The sequence below is a fragment of the Danio rerio genome, chromosome 1 (assembly GCF_049306965.1).
Source record: "Danio rerio strain Tuebingen ecotype United States chromosome 1, GRCz12tu, whole genome shotgun sequence".
NCBI lineage: Eukaryota > Metazoa > Chordata > Actinopteri > Cypriniformes > Danionidae > Danio > Danio rerio.
Genome location: NC_133176.1, coordinates 52,821,527 through 52,845,438, shown reverse-complemented (window position 1 = coordinate 52,845,438; position 23,912 = coordinate 52,821,527). Strand labels below are relative to the sequence as shown.

At 35.3% G+C, this 23,912-nt stretch overlaps 3 protein-coding genes across 5 annotated transcripts in view; 2 read left to right on the top strand and 1 right to left on the bottom strand.

Annotated features, from left to right (window-relative positions):
- Positions 1–1,702: 1,702 nt before the first annotated feature.
- Positions 1,703–7,222, top strand: herc56.4 (HECT and RLD domain containing E3 ubiquitin protein ligase 56.4). The gene is given in 24 exon segments (NM_001145631.1): positions 1,703–1,984; positions 2,111–2,225; positions 2,301–2,377; positions 2,450–2,671; positions 2,780–2,871; positions 2,944–3,074; positions 3,201–3,328; positions 3,415–3,482; positions 3,562–3,680; positions 4,005–4,064; positions 4,143–4,248; positions 4,335–4,512; positions 4,592–4,752; positions 4,835–4,903; positions 4,990–5,085; positions 5,171–5,239; positions 5,319–5,468; positions 5,545–5,685; positions 5,766–5,932; positions 6,016–6,082; positions 6,180–6,238; positions 6,453–6,636; positions 6,724–6,823; positions 6,899–7,222. Coding segments are annotated over 24 exon segments (2,979 nt in total). The 5' UTR covers positions 1,703–1,779; the 3' UTR covers positions 7,114–7,222.
- A 3,688-nt stretch (positions 7,223–10,910) lies between these two features.
- On the top strand, positions 10,911–18,034 carry zp3c (zona pellucida glycoprotein 3c). 2 transcript variants are annotated; one of them, NM_001327992.1, is made up of 8 exons: positions 10,911–11,545; positions 14,087–14,199; positions 14,299–14,405; positions 16,175–16,349; positions 17,181–17,307; positions 17,419–17,507; positions 17,644–17,720; positions 17,794–18,034. In NM_001327992.1, exons 1-8 carry the CDS (start codon positions 11,024–11,026, stop codon positions 17,928–17,930), a joined length of 1,347 nt encoding a protein of 448 aa, NP_001314921.1. In that variant the 5' UTR covers positions 10,911–11,023; the 3' UTR covers positions 17,931–18,034. The 2 variants fall into 2 exon arrangements, with proteins under 2 accessions (NP_001314921.1, NP_001314922.1); NM_001327993.1 differs by having other exon boundaries at positions 10,911–11,580.
- Positions 18,035–19,028: 994 nt separating this feature from the next.
- LOC794408 (inositol 1,4,5-trisphosphate receptor-interacting protein) overlaps positions 19,029–23,912 on the bottom strand; it is a 30,100-nt gene continuing 25,216 nt past the window's right edge. Inside the window, exons 1-2 of one of the 2 annotated variants that reach the window (XM_001334343.9) lie at positions 21,946–22,556; positions 19,592–21,673 (exon numbers count right to left, since the gene is read on the bottom strand). In XM_001334343.9, the coding sequence (XP_001334379.4) occupies positions 19,714–21,672 (1,959 nt within the window). In that variant the 5' untranslated portion in view covers position 21,673; positions 21,946–22,556 and the 3' untranslated portion in view covers positions 19,592–19,713. Of the gene's footprint in view, positions 21,674–21,945; positions 22,557–23,912 lie in introns of those variants that run through there. The other variant, XM_073954619.1, reaches the window with a different exon arrangement.

Sequence of the window (23,912 nt, the reverse complement as noted above, 5' to 3'; positions counted from 1 at the left end):
ATGCATGTCATCTATGTATCTATGCGTCTGTCTATCTATCTATCGCAGGTAAAATAAGTATCAAGCACACTACCATTTTTGCAGAAAACAAATGTCTAAAGTTGACTAGGAATTTTCATCTTTGTACGTGGAATACTTAATTAGCTGGATTTGGATGTTGACGATTTGACATGTTTTAGGATTGTTACATTATTCAAAACTCATCTGAGACTTGTCATAGTAACAGTTCTGGTAGCTCAAGTGTTGTCATAGTAACAGTTCTGGTAGCTCAAGCCTGGGTAGGAGCAGGTTCATTTTATAAAAACAGGATTAGATCCGGTGAGTTCAAGCAAAGATAATATTGAAAGTATGTACAAAATGCTGATAGTTTCTTACAGTAGTTATATACACATGGGAAAATAGCAAGTTAATAAAAAGTACAAAGACTATTGCTATACATTTTTTAGATGCAAACGCTTACATGCACAATATTCAACTTTTTTAAAAAAAAGGTAATAATTTATGCAGTCATGCACGTTTTGATAACTAATATGCTGGTGATTGATACCTTTACCGATATCAAAAAGCTATTTGGATGCAAAGTTAATTTACACAGTTATTTCTTACACCGATTTAAAAAACGAAGTCAAGGCTACTATAATTAAGAAAAAATTCTCTAAATGTAGAACTAAATCCACTGTAATACATAATGAATACTTGTGTAAAGCCTGCAGCTCTCAACAAATATGGAAATTTATTGCGTATAATATTTAACAAACCGTTTACTGCTAATTTGATGTAATTTTGCTCACATGGATTATTAAATATTAATCAGATGATGTCGTTACGCTGCTGTGCCGTCAGCCAATCGTTGCACTGCTGATCATGATTTTCAGGATCAATAGATCAATTTGTCCTTAACACACGCAGCGATCTCAGATCAGTTCATCCAGACATTTTAAATCTGATTCACTGACTTGTTTGAGGAACTAAATTAGCCAGAGATCAGTTATCAAGATTAAGAGATCAAAAATCATCATAGATCATTTGAGCAAGGTACGAAAAACAGACCCCTGATGTCATCATTGTCAATACAAAAATATATGCCATCAAGTGCATGTTGCTGAACATTTTGGTTTACAGTGTCTATATGTAAAATAGTACTCGAACCATGTGAGAACCATTAATTTTCTTAAACTACATTGCACATTACTGTATTATGAAGGTAAGCAAGTTGTATAGTTATATTGAAATGTGCAGGTTATAAAAATGTTGTTTCCTAATATTTTAAAATGGCACTTTCATTGTCATCTATGTCATGTTTTGATCTTATTAGGTGTTATTGTAAACAATTAAAACGAGATACGGTCTTCAATGTGAGTGAACTATCCCTTTAAGGATCGGTTTTGTTTTTCAGTCAATATACACAGAGACATTATTTTAATACGCGTTTACAATTTACTAAAGACTACGGTGAAAATAGGCTTTAATAATAAATAGTCCTGAATAACAGTCTTAATTTTGGATGAACTATCGCTTTAAGTTTTGGTTTCGTTTCCCAGTTAAACGCAACCATCCAAAGGGGGAAATGCGGCGGATAGTCCTCAGATCAGCCATTCACTCGCCGTTAAATAAACTGGACTGCTGGATTCTGGAACACTCCGTTTTCTGACAATACAAGCAGGTTTCATTTGGGATGAAACCAGCAGATTGCTACTGTTTTTTGTTGTCAGTTTGATATTGGTGAGTTTTCCGGTCCATAGATTCAGAGAGTCTGAAGTTTTCATCCTCGCGGTGAACATGTTGTGTTATTGGGGAGCGCAGGTCAGAGAAGGATTCGGTCTGGTTAAACCTGAGCAGGTCAGACATGGAAACTGGGGAATAAAATTCTGTCCGAGTTCAGCAGTTCAGGACATCTCAGCTGGAAAGAGTTGTATTGGATTCATCAGAGAGGGGAAGGTGTCGGTCCTGAGACTGCACAATGAAGATGCTGATGAAAAACTAGGTATGACTTTAAATGATAATTTGTCAGAACTTTATATAATAATATAAACAATATGCTAGTTTTATTAATTAGTAATATTGTAATATAATTTAAAGAACAACCTCGATATGCTATTATTTACTCCAGAACCATTACAGCTACAGAATGAGAGAATCAGATCTATTGTCTGTGGGGAAGCTGGTGCAGTTCTTCTTGCTGATGATGGAAAAGTTCTCATTATGGACCAATCTACAGTGTGCAGGTTTGATTAAAAAGCAGCATAAATTATTTTAATGATAATGACATTTATATCTAACTTGTTATCTTGTGCTTTCAGACCTCTTAAAAGTCTGGAGAACAGGCAGGTGATTCAGATCGCATGTGGAGACCAGCATTCAATGGCGCTGAGCAATGGTATTCACAAACATTCTGTCTTCTGACTGAGATGAACTGATTTGATGATTTATTGAGCTGTTGGTCTTTCAGATGGTCAGTTGTTCGTTTGGGGCGAGAACACTCATGGTCAGCTGGGTTTGAGGAAAGAGCAGGCCGGCACTCAGTCTCCTCAACACCTCCAGAGTCTGTGTGAGATCCCAGTGGCTCAGATCAGCGCTGGAGGAAACCACAGCTTTGTGTTGTCTCTGTCAGGAGTCGTGTTTGGGTGGGGGAGCAACTCTGCTGGACAGCTGGGTCTCGGAGACACTAAAGGTCTTCTTATTTCATCTTGAAAAAACATTATATATGATGTCAGCCAGTGCTGTATCATAGTATGAATATCATAGAAATGGAAGCTATAATAGTGTCTTGTCACCACAGACAGATTCGTCCCTACAATTGTTAAAAGCTTGTGTGGAAAGAAAACAGTGTCCATCTCATGTGGAGGAGAACACACTGCCACTCTGTCAAAGGTATTGTGGTTGATTTATGTAATACAACACAATGAGCACAGAATAAAGTAGTAAATGGTTGATATTTGTCAGGGAGGAACAGTGTTCACATTTGGATCAGGAGGTTTTGGTCAGCTTGGGCACAACTCACTTAAAGATGAACATCATCCACGACTGATTGCTGAACTGTGGGGATCTAAAGTGTCGCAGGTCACATGTGGGAGGTAAACTAGAGTGTTTTCAACACTTAAAACACTCTCAACCAACACATGGTGATTCTCTGAATGGTATAATTACATAATCCCAAATGCAAGTGTGTCCGGTTAAATATTTTTATTTCTAACATGAAGACATCACACGCTTGTATTTGAGGAATCGTCAAAGCTGATCTACTCATTTGGATGTGGGATGCAAGGGCAGCTGGGAAATGGAGAACAGGTCAAGCAGTCTGTGCCGTTACCAGTGCTTCTGCCAACTGGTAATTTAAGTCATATTTTAGCAGTAGCTATTATTTTCATGAATGTTGTGTTTGTTCTAAACCAGCTAAATATTTGATGCACGCAGAATGTACTGAATTTACGATGGAAAAACTCATCGCTGGAGAAAACCACTCCTTTGCCTTGTTTTTCAAGGTAAGATGAACAGTCCTCATTTATAAATAGTTTGAGATTGATTGATGCTCTGCGTTAACTTTTACATTTTCTTTTGTAGAATCCTGGAAATGAGTCTGAAAAGCCTAAATCTGGTTCAAATGGAGGAATTTTGACACTAAATGACAGAATGATTGACCGCTGGGTGTCTGAAAGTGACCCATGGCCAACAATAAAGAAGTGAGTTGTAAACTGTAGAACGACAATGTTGACATGATTTATAGTATATGATACTATGTCCATGTCCTAAATTATTTTGTAAATGCATCTAAAAGTGTGGTGGGACCTTAATACATTTGCCTTTCTTTTAATCTTACTAATTATTATAATTGAATTATGCAATTACTATTTTCTCCATCAAGTATTAATCTTAATCTTTAGTATAAGAAGAATCTTGCTTCCATTTTTTTTAGAAGTATAGTAATGTAGTAATGAAATTGAGCTATGTATTATGCTGAAGTAATGCATATGAATATTAAAAATGTGTTATTCTATAATTTACAGTGAAATAAACACAGTGTTCTCCTCCGCTGCCTCACTGAATGGAAGTTTTCTCAAAACAAGGTAAAATTAGGTAGTCTTGTCTAGTAATCTAGACCTTTTTTAAATCAGTCTCATATTTATAAAAATGTGTCTCTGTAGTCGCGATGAACATTATCAGACGTCTGTGGAGCATTGTGGCCTGGATTTTGATCTGGTTAAAACATCCTTTGCAAAGTTATTCGCAAGTAAAAGTCTGATTTCAGAGGTAATGATGATCTAACATTGACATGTTCCTTGCATCTGAACCAAATAGCTGCAGTGAATGTTTATTTTGTACCTCAGGTGGTGAAGGTGGTTCAGCAGACGCTGCTGCCATCTCTGAATCCAAACCCAACTGGTGTGGAAGCTCTGAGACTTTATCTTCTCCTCCCTGAGCTCATCAATGGTCTCAAGAAACAAAGAACCAAACTCATTGAAGCTCTGGCCTCCAAAATCCTTGAGCTGAATTCTGCAGCTCGCAAGGTGCTAGGTAAAGCTGGAAGACATTTACAACACTCAGGTCTGTGGCCATGTTGGATTTGTCAATGTATTTTATGTTATATTTTCAGAGATGTATTGGTCCAGACTCCCTGATGATTGGTTTGAACGCTTAATAAAGTTATTTCACAAAGAATCCACTGATCTGATTGACCAGATTTGTGATGAAACTGACCATCAGTCAACCAGACACCTGAAGAACATTTTGGAGATCCTTCAGATGGCCTATCAGGTGCACCTTTTTAGACACTAAATCACAAGTTTAAATGCAACCTGATCATTGCTTAACAGTTGTTTATGTCTCTATTGTGAAGATCAGTTGCAGTACCGACATTACGCATCATGATTTCATCATTCATAAGATCAACGATCTCCTAGACCTAGTGAGAACTGAATCATTTTTTAATTCTGTTGTAATTTTTGGAGGAAAACCAACTTATCAAAGAATTCTCTTTTTCTATACCAATAGCTGCAAACCATCACGGCAGACCTGCTCAGAATGGAATTATACATGCAAATCAACGAAGACTTCCATGATATGGTGAAACTGGAAGAGTACTACTTTGTGAGTATTGAAGATCTCATCCATGATACACATGATGATCATTGTTTAAGAGATCTTATAATGCGCCCTCGCATCTTTTTTTCAGAGAACAGTTAAAATATTGGTCAAGTTCCCTTTTGCGTCTGACTTTATAACTAAACAGAGAATGTTTAATGTAAGTCAGAGATGAATGTATTATACGTTTCATATATTATATGGTCAACTGTCCTGTGACACAACTGTACACTTTGTAGCTCTTGCAGGAGGAATGTTTTCGGAACGTACCAAACCTGGCAATGGGAAATAGTTTTAGCAACTTGTTGCACATAAACAGGGAATCAGTGCTGACGGACACCCTTCAGTATCTTAGACAAAACACTCACTCGTTTATGCATCCATTGCAGGTAAAACAGAGAAATGAAATCAGAGTTTAAATGTCTGAAATGGATTTTTACCTTAATGAAACTGTCTCCTGTGCAGGTGGCGTTCATCGGGGAGGATGGAATAGATATGAGGGGTTTATCAGCAGAATTCTTCTCCCTTATCTCCAAGTCTTTTATTGAATGGGATAAAAAGATTCTGGAAGTTCATGAGAGTTCACTGGTTTGGTTCAATCCTCATGTATGTTTGACAACATTTATTCATTTTGCCCAGTGTGACATTTCTCATGTATTGATGTGAATGATGCTGATGTCTTTCAGCATACACGGGGCAATAAGAACTTCTACTATCTTGGAGTGATCTGTGGAATGGCGCTCTACAACAGACATCACATCAACATTGACTTTCCACTGGCCTTATTCAAGAAACTCCTCCAGCAGAAGCCCAGTCTGGATGATCTGGAGGAGCTCTCACCTGTGGAGGCCAGGTAAACACCTGACGTTTTTACCATTTCTCAAATGGTTTCAGAGCAGATCATATTTTAATTGTACTTTTAAAATTTCACATTAGAAGTCTGAAAAACCTTCTTGAGGAGGACGAGGAGGAAGTAGTGAATTTGCAACATTTGGATTTCACGGTAATATAGTTTGAATGGTTGACTTGTGTTTACAGTAAGTCTACAATAGCTTAGATGATTAACTGTTGTCATTTGTGCTGTTATTCATCTTTGCCAGTGCAAAGGGCAAGAACTCGTCCCAAATGGAAGTCAAATTCAAGTAAACAAAGTTAACAGGTAGGAAAATCTATCTATCTATCTATCTATCTATAGATACATTTTAAAGTTTCAGTCAAACTTCTCTCGACTTTCTATAATACATTACTGCTGAACACATTACATAAAAGACAACTGAAAAAAGGGATATTAGACTATACCAGACATATTTGGCAACATTTTGCACTTCCAGCTTTTTTTATTTCAAAATAAGAACACTGTTTTTTTCATGCAGACAGAAGTATGTGGATTTGTATGTTGATCTTGAGTTCAACAAGTCTGTGAAGACTCAGTTTGAGCAGTTTACAAGAGGTTTCTCTAAGGGCTGCCCGCTCGATGCGTGGACCATGTTTCACCCTGAAGAGCTGCAGGAGCTTCTCCATGGCTCTCCTCAATATAACTGGAAGGAGCTACAACAGGTAAATGGATAATAGAGACTTTTTAGAGACATTTGCAACAAGCTTTTCACATTCATTTCATAGCACACCTGACTTGTTCTGCTTCAGTCGGCTTCCTATGAAGGCTGCTCTGCCTCTGATGAGCTCATCAAGAACTTCTGGACTGTTTTCTTTGAGCTCTCTGAAGAGAACAAGAAGAAATTTCTGAGTAAGCTTAAGTAATTTGCATAATTAACAAGTGTTATTATTGGCTCTCAGCTTCACTGATACTCTTTCTCTTCAGTGTTCTTGTATGGAACGGAGCGTGTACCTGCTGGAGGTTTGTCAAAACGTGCTCTGAAGATTTCTCAGACAGACTGTCCTGATCCAGATGACCATTTGCCAGAAGCCCAGACCTGTTTTGAAAGATTAGTTCTTCCAAAATACAGTGATATCAACACACTTCACGATAAGTTAATACATGCAATCAACTCTTGTGCTGTTTTTGGACGAGGGTGAACTTCCCTGGGATTCCAGACTTCTTAATCCCCAAATACATGAAGTCAAGTTTGTTGCTAAACTTTGCATCATTTTAAAGAGCCTCTATTATTAAAGTTCATATTTTGGTTTTGGGGGTCTGCAACAACAGGCTGATTCTCGACTCTTGAGTCGACTCATTTATTTAAGAGAATCAATAGTTTTAAACATGGTGCACTTTCAGATTGAACCCTTTGCTGGATGTGTACATTCGCTTAGAGCTGTGTCACAGCATAGATGGTAATTTTCAAAAATAATAAGGCCTCTTTGAATATTACATCATCTTTGTGATTGTATGTCACCTGAAAATCGTTCAGTCCCAAATTTGATGTATAGATGTACAGATCACTGTAAGTTGCAAAATGTATACAATATACATTAATATACTATTGACTACTATTGTATATATAAAGTTACATTTATTTATATAGAGAGCAAAAGAGTATGTCGATTTATACGTTGACCTTGTGTTCAACAAGTCAGTGAAGACTCATTTTTCGAGAGGTTTCTCTAAGGGCTACCCGCTCTACACATGAAATGTAAAACATGTATACCATATACATCCATATCCAACAATCTTTATGTTGACTACTATTGTAAATATAAAAGTCACACTATTTATATAGAGAACAAAACACTTTATTGAATTAATCATACTAATGCACTTCTATTATGGAATCCAAACCTGTTATCTGATGTTCTTTCAAGCATGTTTGATTATTTAAATAAACTAAAAAGACATGTTTTTTTGTAAATTCTTTTCAAATAATGTATTTTTTTAAATTGTTTTTATCATAATTAGAGTCAACATAGACAATTCAATCATTCATTTTCCTTTGGCGTAGTCCGTTTATTCATGAGGGAATATGATGAATACACAGGGGTAGTTTCTATGTTCCTAGATTCAAACCAAACCAATATTAACAAGGGCTGCACGATATTGGAAAAATCTGATGTTGCAATATTTTGTTTTGCTGCGATATATATAGCGATATAAATATAATTTCACTAGATGATTTAAATAGCTCTATTTTGAAAGATTCATTACTTTATATTGACGGGTGATCAAGTCTTTCCACTATACAGTGTGGATATAATAAATAACAAGCATATAAATACGACAGAGCAAAAATAAAAGGTAAGTAAACAGTGCTTTATGGTTTTATAGCAAGTCTAACAGTTTTTAAATACTAAAAACTGAACCGTCAAACGTAAAATAGCATGGTCATGATTTTATACATCTATTTTATTTATTTTTAATTTTGAGTTGCCAAATGAAAATACATAAAGTTGAAGTCAGAATTATTAGCACCCCTTTGATATTTGTTTTCTTTTTTAAATATTTTCTAAATTATGATGAACAGATTCAGGAACTTTTCACAGTATGTCTGATAATATTTTTTTCTTCTTCTGGGGAAAGTCTTGTTTTATTTCGGCTAAAATAAAAGCATGTTTTTAATTTTTTAAACATAATTTTAAGGTCAAAATGATAAGCCCCTTTAAGCTATATTTTTTTCCACGATAGTCTACAGAACAAACCATTACTATACAATAACTTGCCTAATTACACTAACCTGCCTAGTTAACCTAATTAACCCAGTTAAACCTTTAAATGTCACTTTAAGCTGTATAAAGGTGGCTTGAAAAATATCTAATTAAATATTATTTACTGTCATCATGGCAAAGATAAAATAAATCAGTTAATAAAAATGAGTTATTAAAAACTATTATGGTTAGAAATGTGTTGAAAATCTTATCTGTTAAACAGAAATTGGGGGGTAAATAAACAGGAGGGGTAATAATTCTGACTTCAACTTTATATAACTTACATAGTCTCCCATACAGAAAGACTTACAGATCTTGCATACGCTTTGTATTTTTTTCCCTTTAACAAAAACAACTATAAACAGTAAAACACGGGGAGCTACAAATCCTTTAGATTTCCTTTTAAGAAGAAAAGATATACATTTAGACACATAATATTAAATGAAAAATAAAATTCAAGAAAAATCCAGGCATATAGCTAAAATATACTGAATCTATTTACTCCAAATTAGGGAAAAAAAGTATTCAGTCTGTGTTCTTAATGAAAAAGATAATTTTCCCATAGTGAGCACTGCATCAATCCATTCTTCAACTGCAGGTGACTCAAATTTCAGCCTTTTTTTTGTAATTACTTTTTTACTAGCTGCCAGAAGAATAAATAACAGTTTCTTGTCTTTATTAATCCATCCATCTAAAGTTATATTAGCTAAATATAAAGACAAGTGAAAGCAATATCTACTTCAAAAATGGCATCTAAATATATTTTAATGTCCAGTATGGGGTTAATTTCTGACAATGTCAAAAACATGACAGTGATTAGCTACTTTTCCCCACACATTCTCCAGCAGCTACTGTCCTTTCCTCTGTTTTTTTTTTTATTCCAACAGAATTCTCTTCATATGGCTGAGCTGATATATTTCTATTGAGTTTTACAAATATTCCCCCAGTCCTCATCTGATATCCTTCCATTTTTCATTTATCTCTAACATATAGTGTCTGCTACAGATATGCTATATCCCTTATATAACTTTGAAATGATCTTATTACATGATTGGGCCTTGCCCACTGATAGAAACACTTATCATACTTGTCCTGCAACTTTCTATACATCCATTTTTAAGAATGATATTCAAAAATATCTTTATCTTTTAATCATTAATAATAATCTAATCTGCGATGTGATGCTCAAATGATATTCAGTAGTGTTCAGCACTACTATTATCAAAGAAGAAATAAGGTGTTGTAATGACCTACACTCAATGCATTTGCAACATTACAAAAAAAAATTTATTAAAAAATGCAAATATACAACCACAATCAGGAGATCGATATGAGACATACAAAGGAGAAAAAATACAAATTACATTAGCTGCAGAAAGAAAAAAGATTAAAAAAGCATAGGAAGGGGTTAGTAAATTACAATTGTAGAAAAGTGTATGAAAATAAATAAATTAAGAGCATTAGGAAAGCGTTCTAACTCAAATCAGAGTCAATAGACAACATTTCTTCATATAGAACCAGGAATCTGACACATTTTTTGTTGTTACTGCTCAAATCTTTCCGCATGTGTGAGTCAACTTCAATCAGAAAATGTTGAAAAGTATAGGGACTGAAGCCTTTTTCTTTTTTCTTTTTTGCTTACGTATAAAAAAAATTTCCAAACAAGATAAAAAAGTTGAAAATAAATTCTTTAGATTTTTGTGAAGATTCTGAGTAATAACAAATAATTTCTTTTAAACTAAAAGATTGTGCAAAGGTAGGAGGGGAGTTTAAATCACGATAGATAGAGGTCAAACCAAAAATTCTGAACAAATTCACACGTACAAAATAAGTTTATTAAAGTTTCATCGATGCATTTGCAACATGCAATGCCAGCTTTTATCCAGCAGACGTCAAGCATTACCAATGTTTAGTGAGTCTCCTTCACCGTTTGTTTTGGTAGAGGGGTTTGAGCTAAAGAAGTTAAATTTTATTTTCACACATTAGGACTTAAAAAAAAATCTAAGTTCACAAAAATATTAGCAAATTATAAACAGCGAAATCCAATTAGCAGCCAATGACTATCAACATTATTCACAGTCAAATAAACAGTGCTTATGTTGATTTCAAGTCATACTTACAAGTGATTTCAGACCGAATATTCAAAGTAGCATGGTAAACAATATAGGAAGCGTGTCAGGAAGTTGTCCCTGAATGAATGTGCGAATATAAAAGCAACTTTACCTCAATAATTAGCAGCAGGTGTTTCTCGTCACAGACGCTACAAATATCCCCTCAGCACTTCATTTTCTGTATTAAGACAGTCATTGAAAAAGTAAATAAGCACTACCCGGCGAAAAGGCAGAGTATGTTGCTGTACTGTCTTATCCTAGTTTTCCTTTACACTAAACATTTAGCGAACGCGTTTGATTTGGACGCCGCTGTCGCTGACCCAGAGCTGGAATGGAACTCAATGGCCAATTTCACAGTTGCCGATGATGATGATTCTGAAAGTGTTGAGTTTATCCCACGGTCCAAAGGCGATTCGTCGCGTACTCTTCTAAAGCTACCTGGGTCAGTGCGAATATCAGCACATCAGCTCCACACAGAGCTTTTCACTCCAGGAAGAGGAGGTATCCCGGTGCCTCCGAAGGTCAGGGAGATGCTTCACCCCAAAATGCCGGTAGCAAAACCTGCTTATACCTCGCGGGGGAAGCCGATAGAGCTGTTGTGTCATCTGGACCGCATTTACGTGAGAGTCCGGAAAAGTTTGTTCTCCAGCCACAGCGCGCACAAACACCTGAAGCTGGGGACATGTTCTGTCAATAAACAGACGAGAACTCACTATTATTTTCTGTACAATCTGAAAAGATGTGGCTTGAAACGAGGGGTGGGCGACGATTTATGTTGTCTTTACGTACTAAGGTAAAGTTGGTTTTATTTTCGCACATTTGTTCAGTGACACGCTCCATATATTGTTTGTAATGGTAGGGAACGGTTGCAACATGTAGCAGTTGCAACCAGTGTTGCCGACTACTTCTAATGAAAAGTAGCTAAAGCCTGCCCGAAAAGTAGCTAAATGGTGTCAGGTGACGTCACGCACTAATTTGCATATCAGTGACGTCATGTAATATCTGACAATTTCTTTGGAATTCTCTGATAAAATTGGAAAAAAGATTGACTCTTGGGAAAATTTTGTATTCCCATCAAAGTTAAGGAATTACATTTAAAAGTGTTACACTATCTACCCCACAACTGAGATCATATCTAAATTCAGTAATCCGAACTCAAATTGTGTCCTCTGTAACTGGAGCATCGAATCGATTGATCATCTTTTTGTCAAATGACCACATGTTTAAGTGTTTTGGTCTGATTTATCTGTTTATTTTTCATCAAAATGTAAGTTTAACAGATTTTTCCCCAAGTGTAATTAATCTTTTTTTTTCATTACCAACATAACAGAATTTATGGGCAATTTATTTTATTTTATTGAACTCAGCATACATAATAATAATAATAATATTAATAACAATAATAATTTGTGACTTGTTTAATATTTTACTTGATGTCATCCATTGTTATAGTTAATATGTTTGTATTGTTAAAAAAATAATAATAAAAAAAATCCGATATTGAAAACAAGCCTTCCGTAGTCATGTCTCTACTACTCTCTAAAGCGTTGTGTATTATATTATATTAAAACATTACATCCAGATGCACAATAAATAGGTTCATATTAGCATATCACTTTGCGTTATGATATCATTGCATAATTGAAACTCAAAACAACATTGTTATAGCATACAAAATAATTAATGTTTTCTCAAATTGACAGGCCATCTCAGCAAAATCATTTGAAATGTCCATTTAGATTTGTATGTATAGTTGACTATTTGTAAAAATAATACAAACCCTTTTTGATAAGTGTTTACTTTTGAAATATAACTCTGATAATGAACTGTTACATTCTTTTAAACAATCACAGCGAGTGTGCTTATTCTTTTTAACTTGTGAAATTAACACATTTGTCAAAGTGACCACAATTATAGCACTATTGGAATTTATTGCTACCTAAATTACCAACAACTATACATGTTAACAAATATCAGTAAATTAATAGTTATGAAAACAATCTGAGCTAGCAATTTACTCTGAGTGAAGCCTGCAGCCACTGCTCTTGTCACTTTTTAAGCCTTTTTCAAACCTTGCTAGAAGTCAAAGTAGCCAAATGAATGTTAAATATTGCTAAATTTGTTGCTAAATGCTTTTTGAAAAAAAAAAAAAGTTGCTAGGTTAGTATGAAAAATTACTAAATCTAGCAATAAAATTTCTTAGTTGGCAACACTGGTTGCAACAAGACTTATTTCTTTATTTAGGAATGAGCTGGCGTGAGGATATTCATACTACAAGACCGTCCTAAAATCATCCATATGTGTTCATTCCTTAAGTATAAAAATACTTTTAGGGTAAAAAAAAAAAGTGTTTTTTTTATGTTAAGTAAATATCTCATACTGTCTAATCCGTTTTCGTGAAACATTATTTGTATAATTTTTTTATTTATTTTTTTTTTAATTTGTATAATTTAAATCAGTTAGCTGTAATCTCTTAGGGCTTAGTGGCCACATACGTGGACAGCCCATTTTAGCTCTCAAGCGGCTATTTAAAATGGGGATGCAACTATTATAAACTTTGGTTTTACGACTATAGTCTAAGAAATAATTTTACTTTTTTTTTTTTTTTAAAGTTCATAGAAGTAGTTTCGTAAAGTTCAGTCTAGATTTTCAGTAAAAAAATATTTTTGCTCTGTTTTTTATGCCTGATAATTGGTTGTTGCTTGTTCTTTTAATAGTTTATATTTGTATGACCATTTTATCCAATTTACTTTTAGTCTGTCTACCAAAACTATCAAATAAAATCCGACCTGATGTTAGAATTTTTTTAAATTATTACATTTTAATGGATGTTGCAACTGTCTCTGCTCAGGGTCAGTTGCAACGTTTAGCTTTGTCTGTTCAAGTTTAAATACTGCATATATTATCATATGTACATATAATATAGCAATGCGGGTGGGTGTCCAATAGATGTGGGTTTATTATATTAAAATATGGGGTTTCCATAAAAAATTGTCTTTGAGAAACTTAAGGAAATGCAAAAAATGTTGCAACTGTCCCGACTCTCCCCTACTTTGAATAGGCTACCGGACGCATGTATGATGCCAAAACAACATTAGCACTGTTTGATTGACTGAAAATCGCTGTGCTTTGAAACTTGTTGGCTGCTAATGTGATTTCGATGTTTAGAACTGAAGTATTCTTTTCTGAAATTATATTAAAAGAGAAAGTCCAAATGTGTGAATATAAAACCAACTTCACCTCAATCCCTTACATCTGTGATGCGTCTGTTGATGTGATGCATTTTCTTTTTCTTGCAGGAAGATGAAAATCGTATCACTTACTCGAATACTTTACGCTTTAGACCTGTGTCCACTGGAGTGATTGTGAGGCAACTGCCTTTTACTGTGCCTGTTCGATGTAGTTACCCCAAGTAAAAAAGAAAAAAAGAGAGCTTTTTTTTGTTCAATATTTCTGAATGGTACACAAGTTTTAAATTAAATTTAAATGATTTTTGTTTTTTGCATGTCAGGTTCCATCGCTCTTATCAGACTGGGTTCTTGCCCATTATTTCAGGAGGAACATTTTTCAAGACTTTACAAAGACACGGAGCAGAGACCACACTTACTGTATTGGATGGTATGTTGTTAACCTTTTTTTTTTCTTTTCTTATCTTTGAAAACTTTTTCTGCATGTTATTGGGGTAAAATGACATTGCGATCGTTTAGTTTTTCTGAAGAATATTTTGCGATATGAATGCAATTTCATGACTTGAGAAGCTCTATTTGGGAAGAATTCATCATATTTTGAAATTGATTGGAACGATTATATAGGTGACTGTATCTTCATACAATATATTACAATAAATAAACATGAATGAATGAGTATAATAAAGCAAAGTTACAAATAAAATAAAACGGTGCATTATGTTTTTCCAGCCTGATCTCTTGGGGAAGCGTAACTATTTTACGTTTTGACAGTTTAGTGACTCTAGTTTATTTGCCTCATAGCAAGGAGGTCGCTGGTTCGAGCCTCGGCTGGGTCAATTGGCATTTCTTTGTGGAGTTTGCATATTCTCCCCATGTTCGTGTGGGTTTTCTCTGTGGGTTTTCCCCACAGTCCAAAGACATGTGGTACAGGTGAACTGGGTATGCTAAAATTGTCTATGTGGCCATGGGACCCTCATTTTTACGTGGTCATCAAGCTGCGACCCAAATTTTTACGAACTATAATACAATTAGGAATTATACTTAATTTGTATTTATTTGTTAACATAAACAAGTAATGACAGAAACATCATAAGAAATTCACCAAGACTTACAAATAAACACTATTTTATTGCTGTCATTTAACAAAATGGATCAAATTATAGAAATATTACAAAGTAAAAACGACAAATGCTGTTAATAATAAAGTCGTGTTAATAACCTCACTACATATGACACTGAGGCTTTAAGTCTTTTTTGTCGTCAATATATCTATACTTTACATATTCGGGGTCGTACTTGCGCTTCGACATATTTGTTGCAATAATTAAATGAAATTTCACATGTCAAACGGTAGGGATGTCGCGCATTTATTTCAAAATAAAAGTCTGGTATAAGCAAAATAAGTAAAAAATTTAACCTTTGTTGGTCTTTTTGACCACACACTCCGTGACCCACCAGTTGAGAAACGCTTCTCTATAGTGTATGAGTGTGTATGGATGTTACCCAGTGATTACCCAGGTTGTGGCTGGAAGGGCATCCGCTGCATAAAAAATATGCTGTATAAGTTGGTGGTTCATTCCACTGTGGTGACCCCAGATTAATAAAGGGACTAAGCCAAAAAGAAAACGAATGAATGAGATCATGTTGGTTTTCTGGAGTCTACCAGTGTTCATGTACAAAAAATGTATAATCAATTGTATCCTGCACGCAGTAGTCAAACGTTAAATAACTTTTTATTAATTCACTTAATGTCTTGGTTTCATGACCATTTGGATGAAAGGTTTTAATCCAATTCAAATGTTTACTGCTAGACTTCATCATATTAATTATTAGATAATTTACCTTTGATAAAGCTACAAATGTTGAGGTTATGGTGAAGCATTTGCAAATTGAATTAATATGGACAAACTGTTGAACATTGTTATGAGCTCCGTAATATAGAGTTTTCTCACTTTGTAACCTGTACTTTTTGGACAGATGACTAAATTTGACTGTGTCATTTTTTTGTGGGCTTTAAGAGAAATACAAGCGGTATCTGTGTCTACGTAATGAATTGTAATGGCCAGCATCTCTTCTGTGTCATAAAAAAAATTGTTTATATCACTTGTCGTCGTTTCAGGTTTTTAATTAAGCTTGTGTTGCTCTGAACTGGAAATAATGCTTAAGTGTGAACTGATTTGTAATTTTATCTGTTTCCAGACTCTTGGAACTTGCTTGGGGATGAACCGAGCTTTGAGCTTGGTAAACCTGTATGCTTTGAAGCCAGTGGCCCAGATATGGATGTGAGCCAACGATTGTACCTGAACCGTTGCTATGTCAGTTCCTCTCCAAACTTTCAGGCAACTGAAAGATATTCTGTCATAGAAAATTATGGGTAAGATATTGTCACGCTAAATTATGAAACAAGGTTACCTTGAGTTGCTATTTACACAATGAAATTCTATTAACCATAGGTAAAATTTACTTGTATGCGTCTGTCTATCTATCTATCTATCTATCTATCTATCTATCTATCTATCTATCTATCTATCTATCTATCTATCTATCTATCTATCTATCTATCTATCTATCTATCTATCTATCTATCTATCTATCTATCTATCTATCTATCTATCTATCTATCTATCTATCTATCTATCTATCTATCTATCTATCTATCTATCTATCTATCTATCTATCTATCTATCTATCTATCTATCTATCTATCTATCTATCTAAATGCAAATAAGCCCCTGCAGTTAGCAAATGAGAGTAATCCAATCAATGACAAATGGAGAGAATTAAGTCCTGTCTTTAACCTTAATGCTTTAAGATTGTAGCTTGTCACTGTACCAAAATGATCCCCATGTTACACTGCTAGTCAGTGGTCTCAAACTCAATTCCTAGGGTGCCGCAGCATAGTATACAGTTTTTCTCCAACTCCAAGGTGGTTGAAGCTACTGTGTAGAGCTTTGGCCCTGCAGGAATTGAGTTTGAGACCTGTGCTTTAAGTTGTCCTCTAAGTTGAGCTGATTGCATCATCAGGATCAGCACTCCTATTGATTCTTCTTTGGCTCTTGTCATAAGAGAAGTCACTGCTAAATTGTGCCAATTAAACAGATGACAAATTTTAACATGGGATTATAGATCTAATATAGTATTTCCAAAATTTGCAATAACAAAAAAAGATGACTGCAATCTTCATTTCATCCCTACTTCTATTTAGATGCCTTGTGGACAGCATGAACAGTGCTCTGACAAAGTTCTACGACACTGATAACAACATGACTGTGAGATTTTGTATTGGAGCTTTTCTGTTTAAAACAAGGGTTCCCAAGACACATTCTAAAGTGGTATGAAACGTTTTAAGTATGTCCTTTTAAAAAAAAAATAACAAAAAAAAATTAATAATAATAATAATTGTCTGGTTTGTTGTCCTCTATAAAACTCTCTTCCTATGATAGCCCCTGTATATGCATTGTGAGATGGACCTAGGACCTGAGACTCCCACACCTGAAGCCAAATCGTGTACATATGACGCAAAAAACAAGATGTGAGTTTTACATGCACAAATATATTCTCAAATGGTTTTTGGTTCTACGAATGCAATTTTTTTTTCTATACTTCCTTGAGATTAAAACTTTTAAAAGCATCTAAAACTAGCATTTGTTTATCTTTTTGTGCTTTAGGTGGACTGAGCTTTATGGTGATTCTTCAGTCTGTGACTGCTGTTCATCTACATGTTCTGATGATCCAGAGCCAGCTGGTCGGTATACTTGATTTCCTAAATGAAATTTGACTAGCCCAAATTGTTGAGCAATTTTTCCTGTTTCTGACAGATTATACAATGATCAGCAGTAAGTCCTGGGACATGAAGGTAAAAAAGCTAATCTCATTGCCAGAGGAGCCCATAGAGGAGTTCATTTCACCTTGCCATGAGGACACTGAGTCATTCTGGGAGTCGCACGATCCCTAGTAGGACATCTTTTATAGATGGCATACGTTTTAAGTTGGACCATAACAATGCCATGGTTTGATCCAAGTAGTTATTTCATATTGAGTAAACTGAATTCACTCGAGCATTTTGTCTTTTATTTGCACCCCAAAAGCAAACAATGATATGATCAAGAACACTCAAGCCCAATTTAAACTTTAATTTGTGTGTACGTTGGCATGAATTCAGTCAAATGTACATTATAATACAGTCAGCATTGGAAGTGGATCAAAACCTTTTTATGAAAGTAATTTAGGACTGGCACCAATTGTCTTGATCCACTTTAATTGTTGACTACTGTCTGTTTTATAGTTTGTGTACAAATGGGATTGACACTAGAAAAGCTGTCCTCCATCCATAGCTTGCACTTTCCGTTTAGAAAATATGAGACGCTTTTGTTCTTTTAAACTAGAATTCATCTTTTAATCCCATCACTTGCACTTGTAATTATGCTATTCGTTGTAGTTTGACCTTTTCTGGCTGTGAAACAAGGCCAGTGTTGCCACTTTGTGGACAAAATATGTATTTTCTGTATCTGACAGATAAGCTAGTGATCAACAGTAAGTTCTGGGACATGAAGGTAAAAAGGAAATCTTATTGCTAGAGTCCATACCAGAGTTCGTTTTACCTGGCAAATGATGACATTGAGTCATTCTGGGAATAGCAAGATTCCTAGGAGGATATCTTTTTTTTAATTAATTTATTTATTTATTTTAGATGACATGTATTTAAAGTTGGATCCTAATACTGCTATGGTTTGATTCAAGTGCATGGTGTCTGCAGGGTCTTAAAGTATTAGGTTGATTATTCAATTATGAGAAAATTAAGGTTCTTAAAGGTATTAAGTCTTAATCGTGTTTTCACGAGGTCTTAAGTTTTGTTCAAGCATTGTCCAAACTGTTTGACTCCAAAAAAGTACACATTTATACCAGAGTTTGTTTTATCTGGCCATGATGACACCAACTCATTCTGGGAGTCGCAAGGTTCCTGGTAGGACATCTTTTTAAGTTGGACCTTAACAGTACCATGCTTTGATCCAAGTGCTTATTTCATATTAAGTAAACTGAACATACTCGAGCATTTTGTCTTTCATAGTTTATTTGCACCCCAAAAGCAAACAATGATGTGATTAAGAACATTCATGCCCAAAGTATACTTTAATTCGTACTGTCTGCTGTTCAAAAGTAGCCAAGAGCGCTATTTGGTGTTCAAACTAGCCTAGAGTGCCATCTGCTGTACGTTGGCATGAATTCAAAGTCAAATAAAAGAACAATTATACTATAGTCAACATTTGAAATTGATCAAATCCATTTATGAAAGCCCAAAAACCATTAGGACTAACACCAACTGTTTTGATCCACTTTAAATGCTGACTACTGTCTGTTTTAGTTTGTAAACTGTGATTGACACTAGAAAAGCTGATCCTCATCCATAGCTTGCACTTTCTGTCTCAAATATGAGATGTATTTGTACCTTTTAAACAAGAATTCATCTTTTAACCTCTTCACATGCACTCTTGATTATGGCCTTGTAGGATGACCTTGGCTGTGAAACAAGACCAGTGTTGCCATGTTGTGAAACAACAACTTAAAGTGCATATATGAGTGGATTTTATGTTGTATGTAAGGTTAGAAAAAAGGGCAGCAAATTTACCTACTTTAATGACATTTTGTCCAGTACACAGACCACAAAGTATACTCAAGGCTTTACATTCATATCTCAAGAAAAAGTACACAATTCTAACAAGTTTTCAGCACATCTCATTTTATAAGTGGTTCTGTTGAAGCGCATTTCTCACTGATCCATATTCCTGTATCAGCACTGGCATGTTCTTGATCATCTCCAGCAAGTGTCTGTTGGTTTTTAAATACAACTTGTCATCTGACAACAGCGGCAAAAACAGGTTAACGGGTTTTCCCTCTGTGAACTCTTTTGGGAGTCCGATTACACAAGGAATGAGGGGGTTTGCAACTAGAACATGGTCAAGCATTTTAGCGTTGAGTTTCTCTAGGAGAAAAGTGAACAGATCATTGAGCCTGCAACCAATCTGCTCAGGCTCCCAGTGTAAAGTTTTCTTGAGCAGAAGATGTAATAGCGCAGTCTTTAAGTGGTAGCTTGTGAGCCCGCATGGCCCAGTCAGGCCAGTTTGGTGTTTATGTAGAAAAGAAAGCATCTGCAGAACATAAATATGGCAAGCGTTGTCTGGAAGCGTATTGGTTAGGTGTTGAAGAAGAGCATTTTCATAACGTGCAAAACATACAGGCCAGTAAGTGTCTGAAAATACATCAGAGGGAAGATATGACATCAGATGTGCCTCCGAGTCTTTAAACCTGACCACAGGTGTAAGTCTGAACTGAATAACCCGACCTGACCTGAACCGAACTTTAAGACTTCCAGGGTTCTCCCTGTTCCGGAATATGAGCTCAAAATCATACTTATGGCTTATCTCGTTCCATGCTTTCCTAACGGTGCTTTTAAACCACTTCAAAACTTTAGTTTTAGCAAGATATGAGGTATTCTCTTGGCATAAATCATTAATGCATTTGTCAGGTGCATGATCATCGATTTTGTTATCTAGATGTAGGAGACACAACAGATCATCATCATCAGGATTATCTATGTTGGAACTGTTGCAATGGCAGTTGCCTGAATTTTTTACCATCTTGATTCTGCAACTGTTCTGTGCAGTTGAACCTCTATTTTCTTTCAAAAGCGTAAACTCAAAGCTACACGACTTTGGTGGGATGATGGGTACATGTATGTCGCACACAACGCTCTTCCTTGAAGCCCATTGCTCATAAAAGCTGCCAATGCCAACAAAGTCCTCAATCTCCATATCTGCACCTGCAGTGCTCGAATTTCTCACAGTTTCCAAAAGGTCGTTCACAAAACCTTCAACGAACTCGCAGGTTTGCCAGCTGTGATTTCGTGGGAGCACAACGCACTGGTTATGGAAGCTAGTTAAGGTCTTGTAATCGATATTAGAAACTATTTTGGAGACGTTTGTGGATCTCAACATCTTCTGCGTTTTGGATCCCTTCTTCAGGAACCTTTTCAAAAAATGAAATAATGAAATTATTGAATATGTCCTCCAGAGGAAATAGATGAAAGTGACATCTTGGTCATTCGGTTGCTTTTCTTGAGGTCTTGTTGTCAACCTTTGGCTTGAGGTTGGTATTTTTTGGTCAAATCCTTCATCAGCTTGATGTTCACGATGGGTGTCGATCCGGTCATATTTTGGCTCTTCCGGATGTTCAGCTTCCCCCTGAGACACATTCTGGTCCACAGTTGACCCTAAGCGGACTTGCTCATTTGTTGGACCTTCACTTGCCATATGCACAGTCCACTTGTCTTTGTCAATACTCAGTATTTCCTGGTCATCTGATGCCTTTTGCCGGAACTCATTTTGCTCCCCCATTGAGGACATTTGCTCTTCATGCAACACTTTTGTCTCGACATTTGGCTCGATTTGTTTAACATCTGACACGTGGCCCTCTATTGGCAGCTTGCGGTGACTCTGTGATGCTTCCTGATTTGAATATGGCAGCTCTATGGCAACAGGGTGCTCTCCTTGTTCCAGCTTTGCCTTCTCCTTCAGTAGAAAGTGCTCATGGTCTTGCATGCTCACTATAATGTCATCATCTTGTTCGTGAAACACATTGTGATCCTTTGAAAGTATTAGACTCACAACCACGACAAACACACTTAGAAGTGTGTCCTCCATCCTATGAGAGAACAAAAACATATACTTCCTGTTTAGAAAGCTGTTTTTATCTATTAAAGTATAAAAAAATCCAGAAGCTACATCAGATTTATCAATCAAAAATCAATGTTTGATAGATATCAAGTATAATAACTGATGCTCTATAGTCACGTTAGCACATTTGATATCACTTCAGATATTCTCAAATATAAATCGTGTACATTTATCTTTACTAGACAATTGAACCATGTTTAAACAAACAAACAACTTTAATCTTAAAAAAAAAAAACTTACCTTTTATTACCCCACCTAAAAGTAGGACAAACTTGTCTTGTTGAACTGAAATGGGCTAAAAATGTTTTTCGCAGAGCTCTGTTCGCTTTTCTGCTTCTCACACAGGATGTACCCTGTCAAAAGTTTGAGTTTGACAGCACACTTCCTGAATACTGTCCTGTGGTACAACCCTTTCCTCTTTTTTAAATAGTACACCGGTTGCTTATCTCAGCATAAAAGATATGCAGGTTTGTGAGATTGTCATGCATGAACTCCCCGAAAAAGTGAATCAATCAGCATAAAAAAATAAAGCTTCTGGATAGATTACTAATGCTACATGCTACACTGTTATAACTAAGACTGATCTTGCATAACCTTTAGACCCTGTTGTATTAATGTGTACTTAGGAGAATCAAAAATTGATGGGAAAGTAAATGTCAAAATTAGACTAGCTCAAAGTTTGCCATTTGCACCTGTATTTACCATTTATGATCAGATCAATTAAAAGGTATCTTAATACCACATGTACACAAGGCCGACTCCAATAAAACCTTTTTTTTTTTTTTTTAATCAATAGAGTCAGATGCTGGCATCAATAACTAGATTTCCATTACTTTGAAGTTTGTGAAACTAATTTCGAGAGGATCACATGCTATGCTTGAACTGCTGGTCTTGCATCAACAATCACCAATAAACCAATCAGACAGGTGTAAGCCTAAATTAAAAGCTTATTTTTCTTACCTCCCTAACACTTGTTTTTGAAACAAATTCCATCTTTTTCCTCCTATACCAAGGGGGAGCTCTCGAGACCACCTTATCTCGACTCCCCCCTTCTATGCTAAATGACCAGGCCAAATATCTCCGAGCTCAGGGTTCCCAGCAAACAATTTGATTAATAGACTAATAATAGGTATTTAAATGTAGATAGCTTTCCTAAAACAAGGCTAAACTTGGGCTGTCAATGAAAATCTATTAAATGTCTAAGAACAGCCCAAAACTAGACTAGTCATCAAATAGACAGATTAGACTAGACTTGACTTTTTAATCAGGGTATCTTCCATCCATTCCATATCTGTTTTCAAACAATTAAAAAAAAAAAAAAAAAAAAAGGAAAACTAAGAAAACTGCTGCTTTTTAAATTTTTCTTCCGCTCACAAAAAAAAAGAAAAAAAAAAGATTTTGCCTTGATTTTTGGTTTAGGGCAGGAAAACAGATAAACGACTTTAAAATTCATTATACACATGTAGGCGGTGCTCAAACACCCATTTTTCTCTGATTGGTCAAACGTTTCTGAGCTTGTGACGTGAAGTTTACATACTCTATCTTTTGATCAGTTAGCAGGCTTACATTCGTTGCATATGTATAAATTAAATTATTACACATTTGTCATTAAAATAAGGTCATAGTTTGCTGCGCACCTGATGCTGAGCAAAGATAGCCATTTCCGAGCAGAACCTGGTTTCCATGATTGTTTCAAAGCTACAGTATAGGCCTAAATAATAATAATAATAATAATAATAATAATAATAATTAATAGAGATGAAAAATATTGTTTACTTAGGGTTTTTTTATTGTTCAGTTTTTTTAATAGTTGTTTGCAGGACCAGAATAAGAACACATTGGGCCCTGCATGGGGCTATAACATTTTTGTGCTATTTTAATATAGCAGCTGAAACGCACTTTTTCCTCGTACCTACCTACCCATATATAAAATTGGAGGAAAAAAGTGCGTTTCAGCACCGCCTACATGTGTATAATGAATTTTAAAGTAATTTATCTGTTTTCCTACCCTAAACCAAAAAACTAAAATCGAGCCAAAATCTTTTTTTTGTGTGTGTGTGTGAGAAAAAAAACCCAAAAACGGCTGTTTAAAGTTTTTTTTTCTTTATTTTTTTTTGATTGAAAACGGATATGGAATGGACGGAAGGATACACTGATTCTTTATACATGGAGTCATTCCTTTCTGCTATTTATTGACTAGTCTAGTT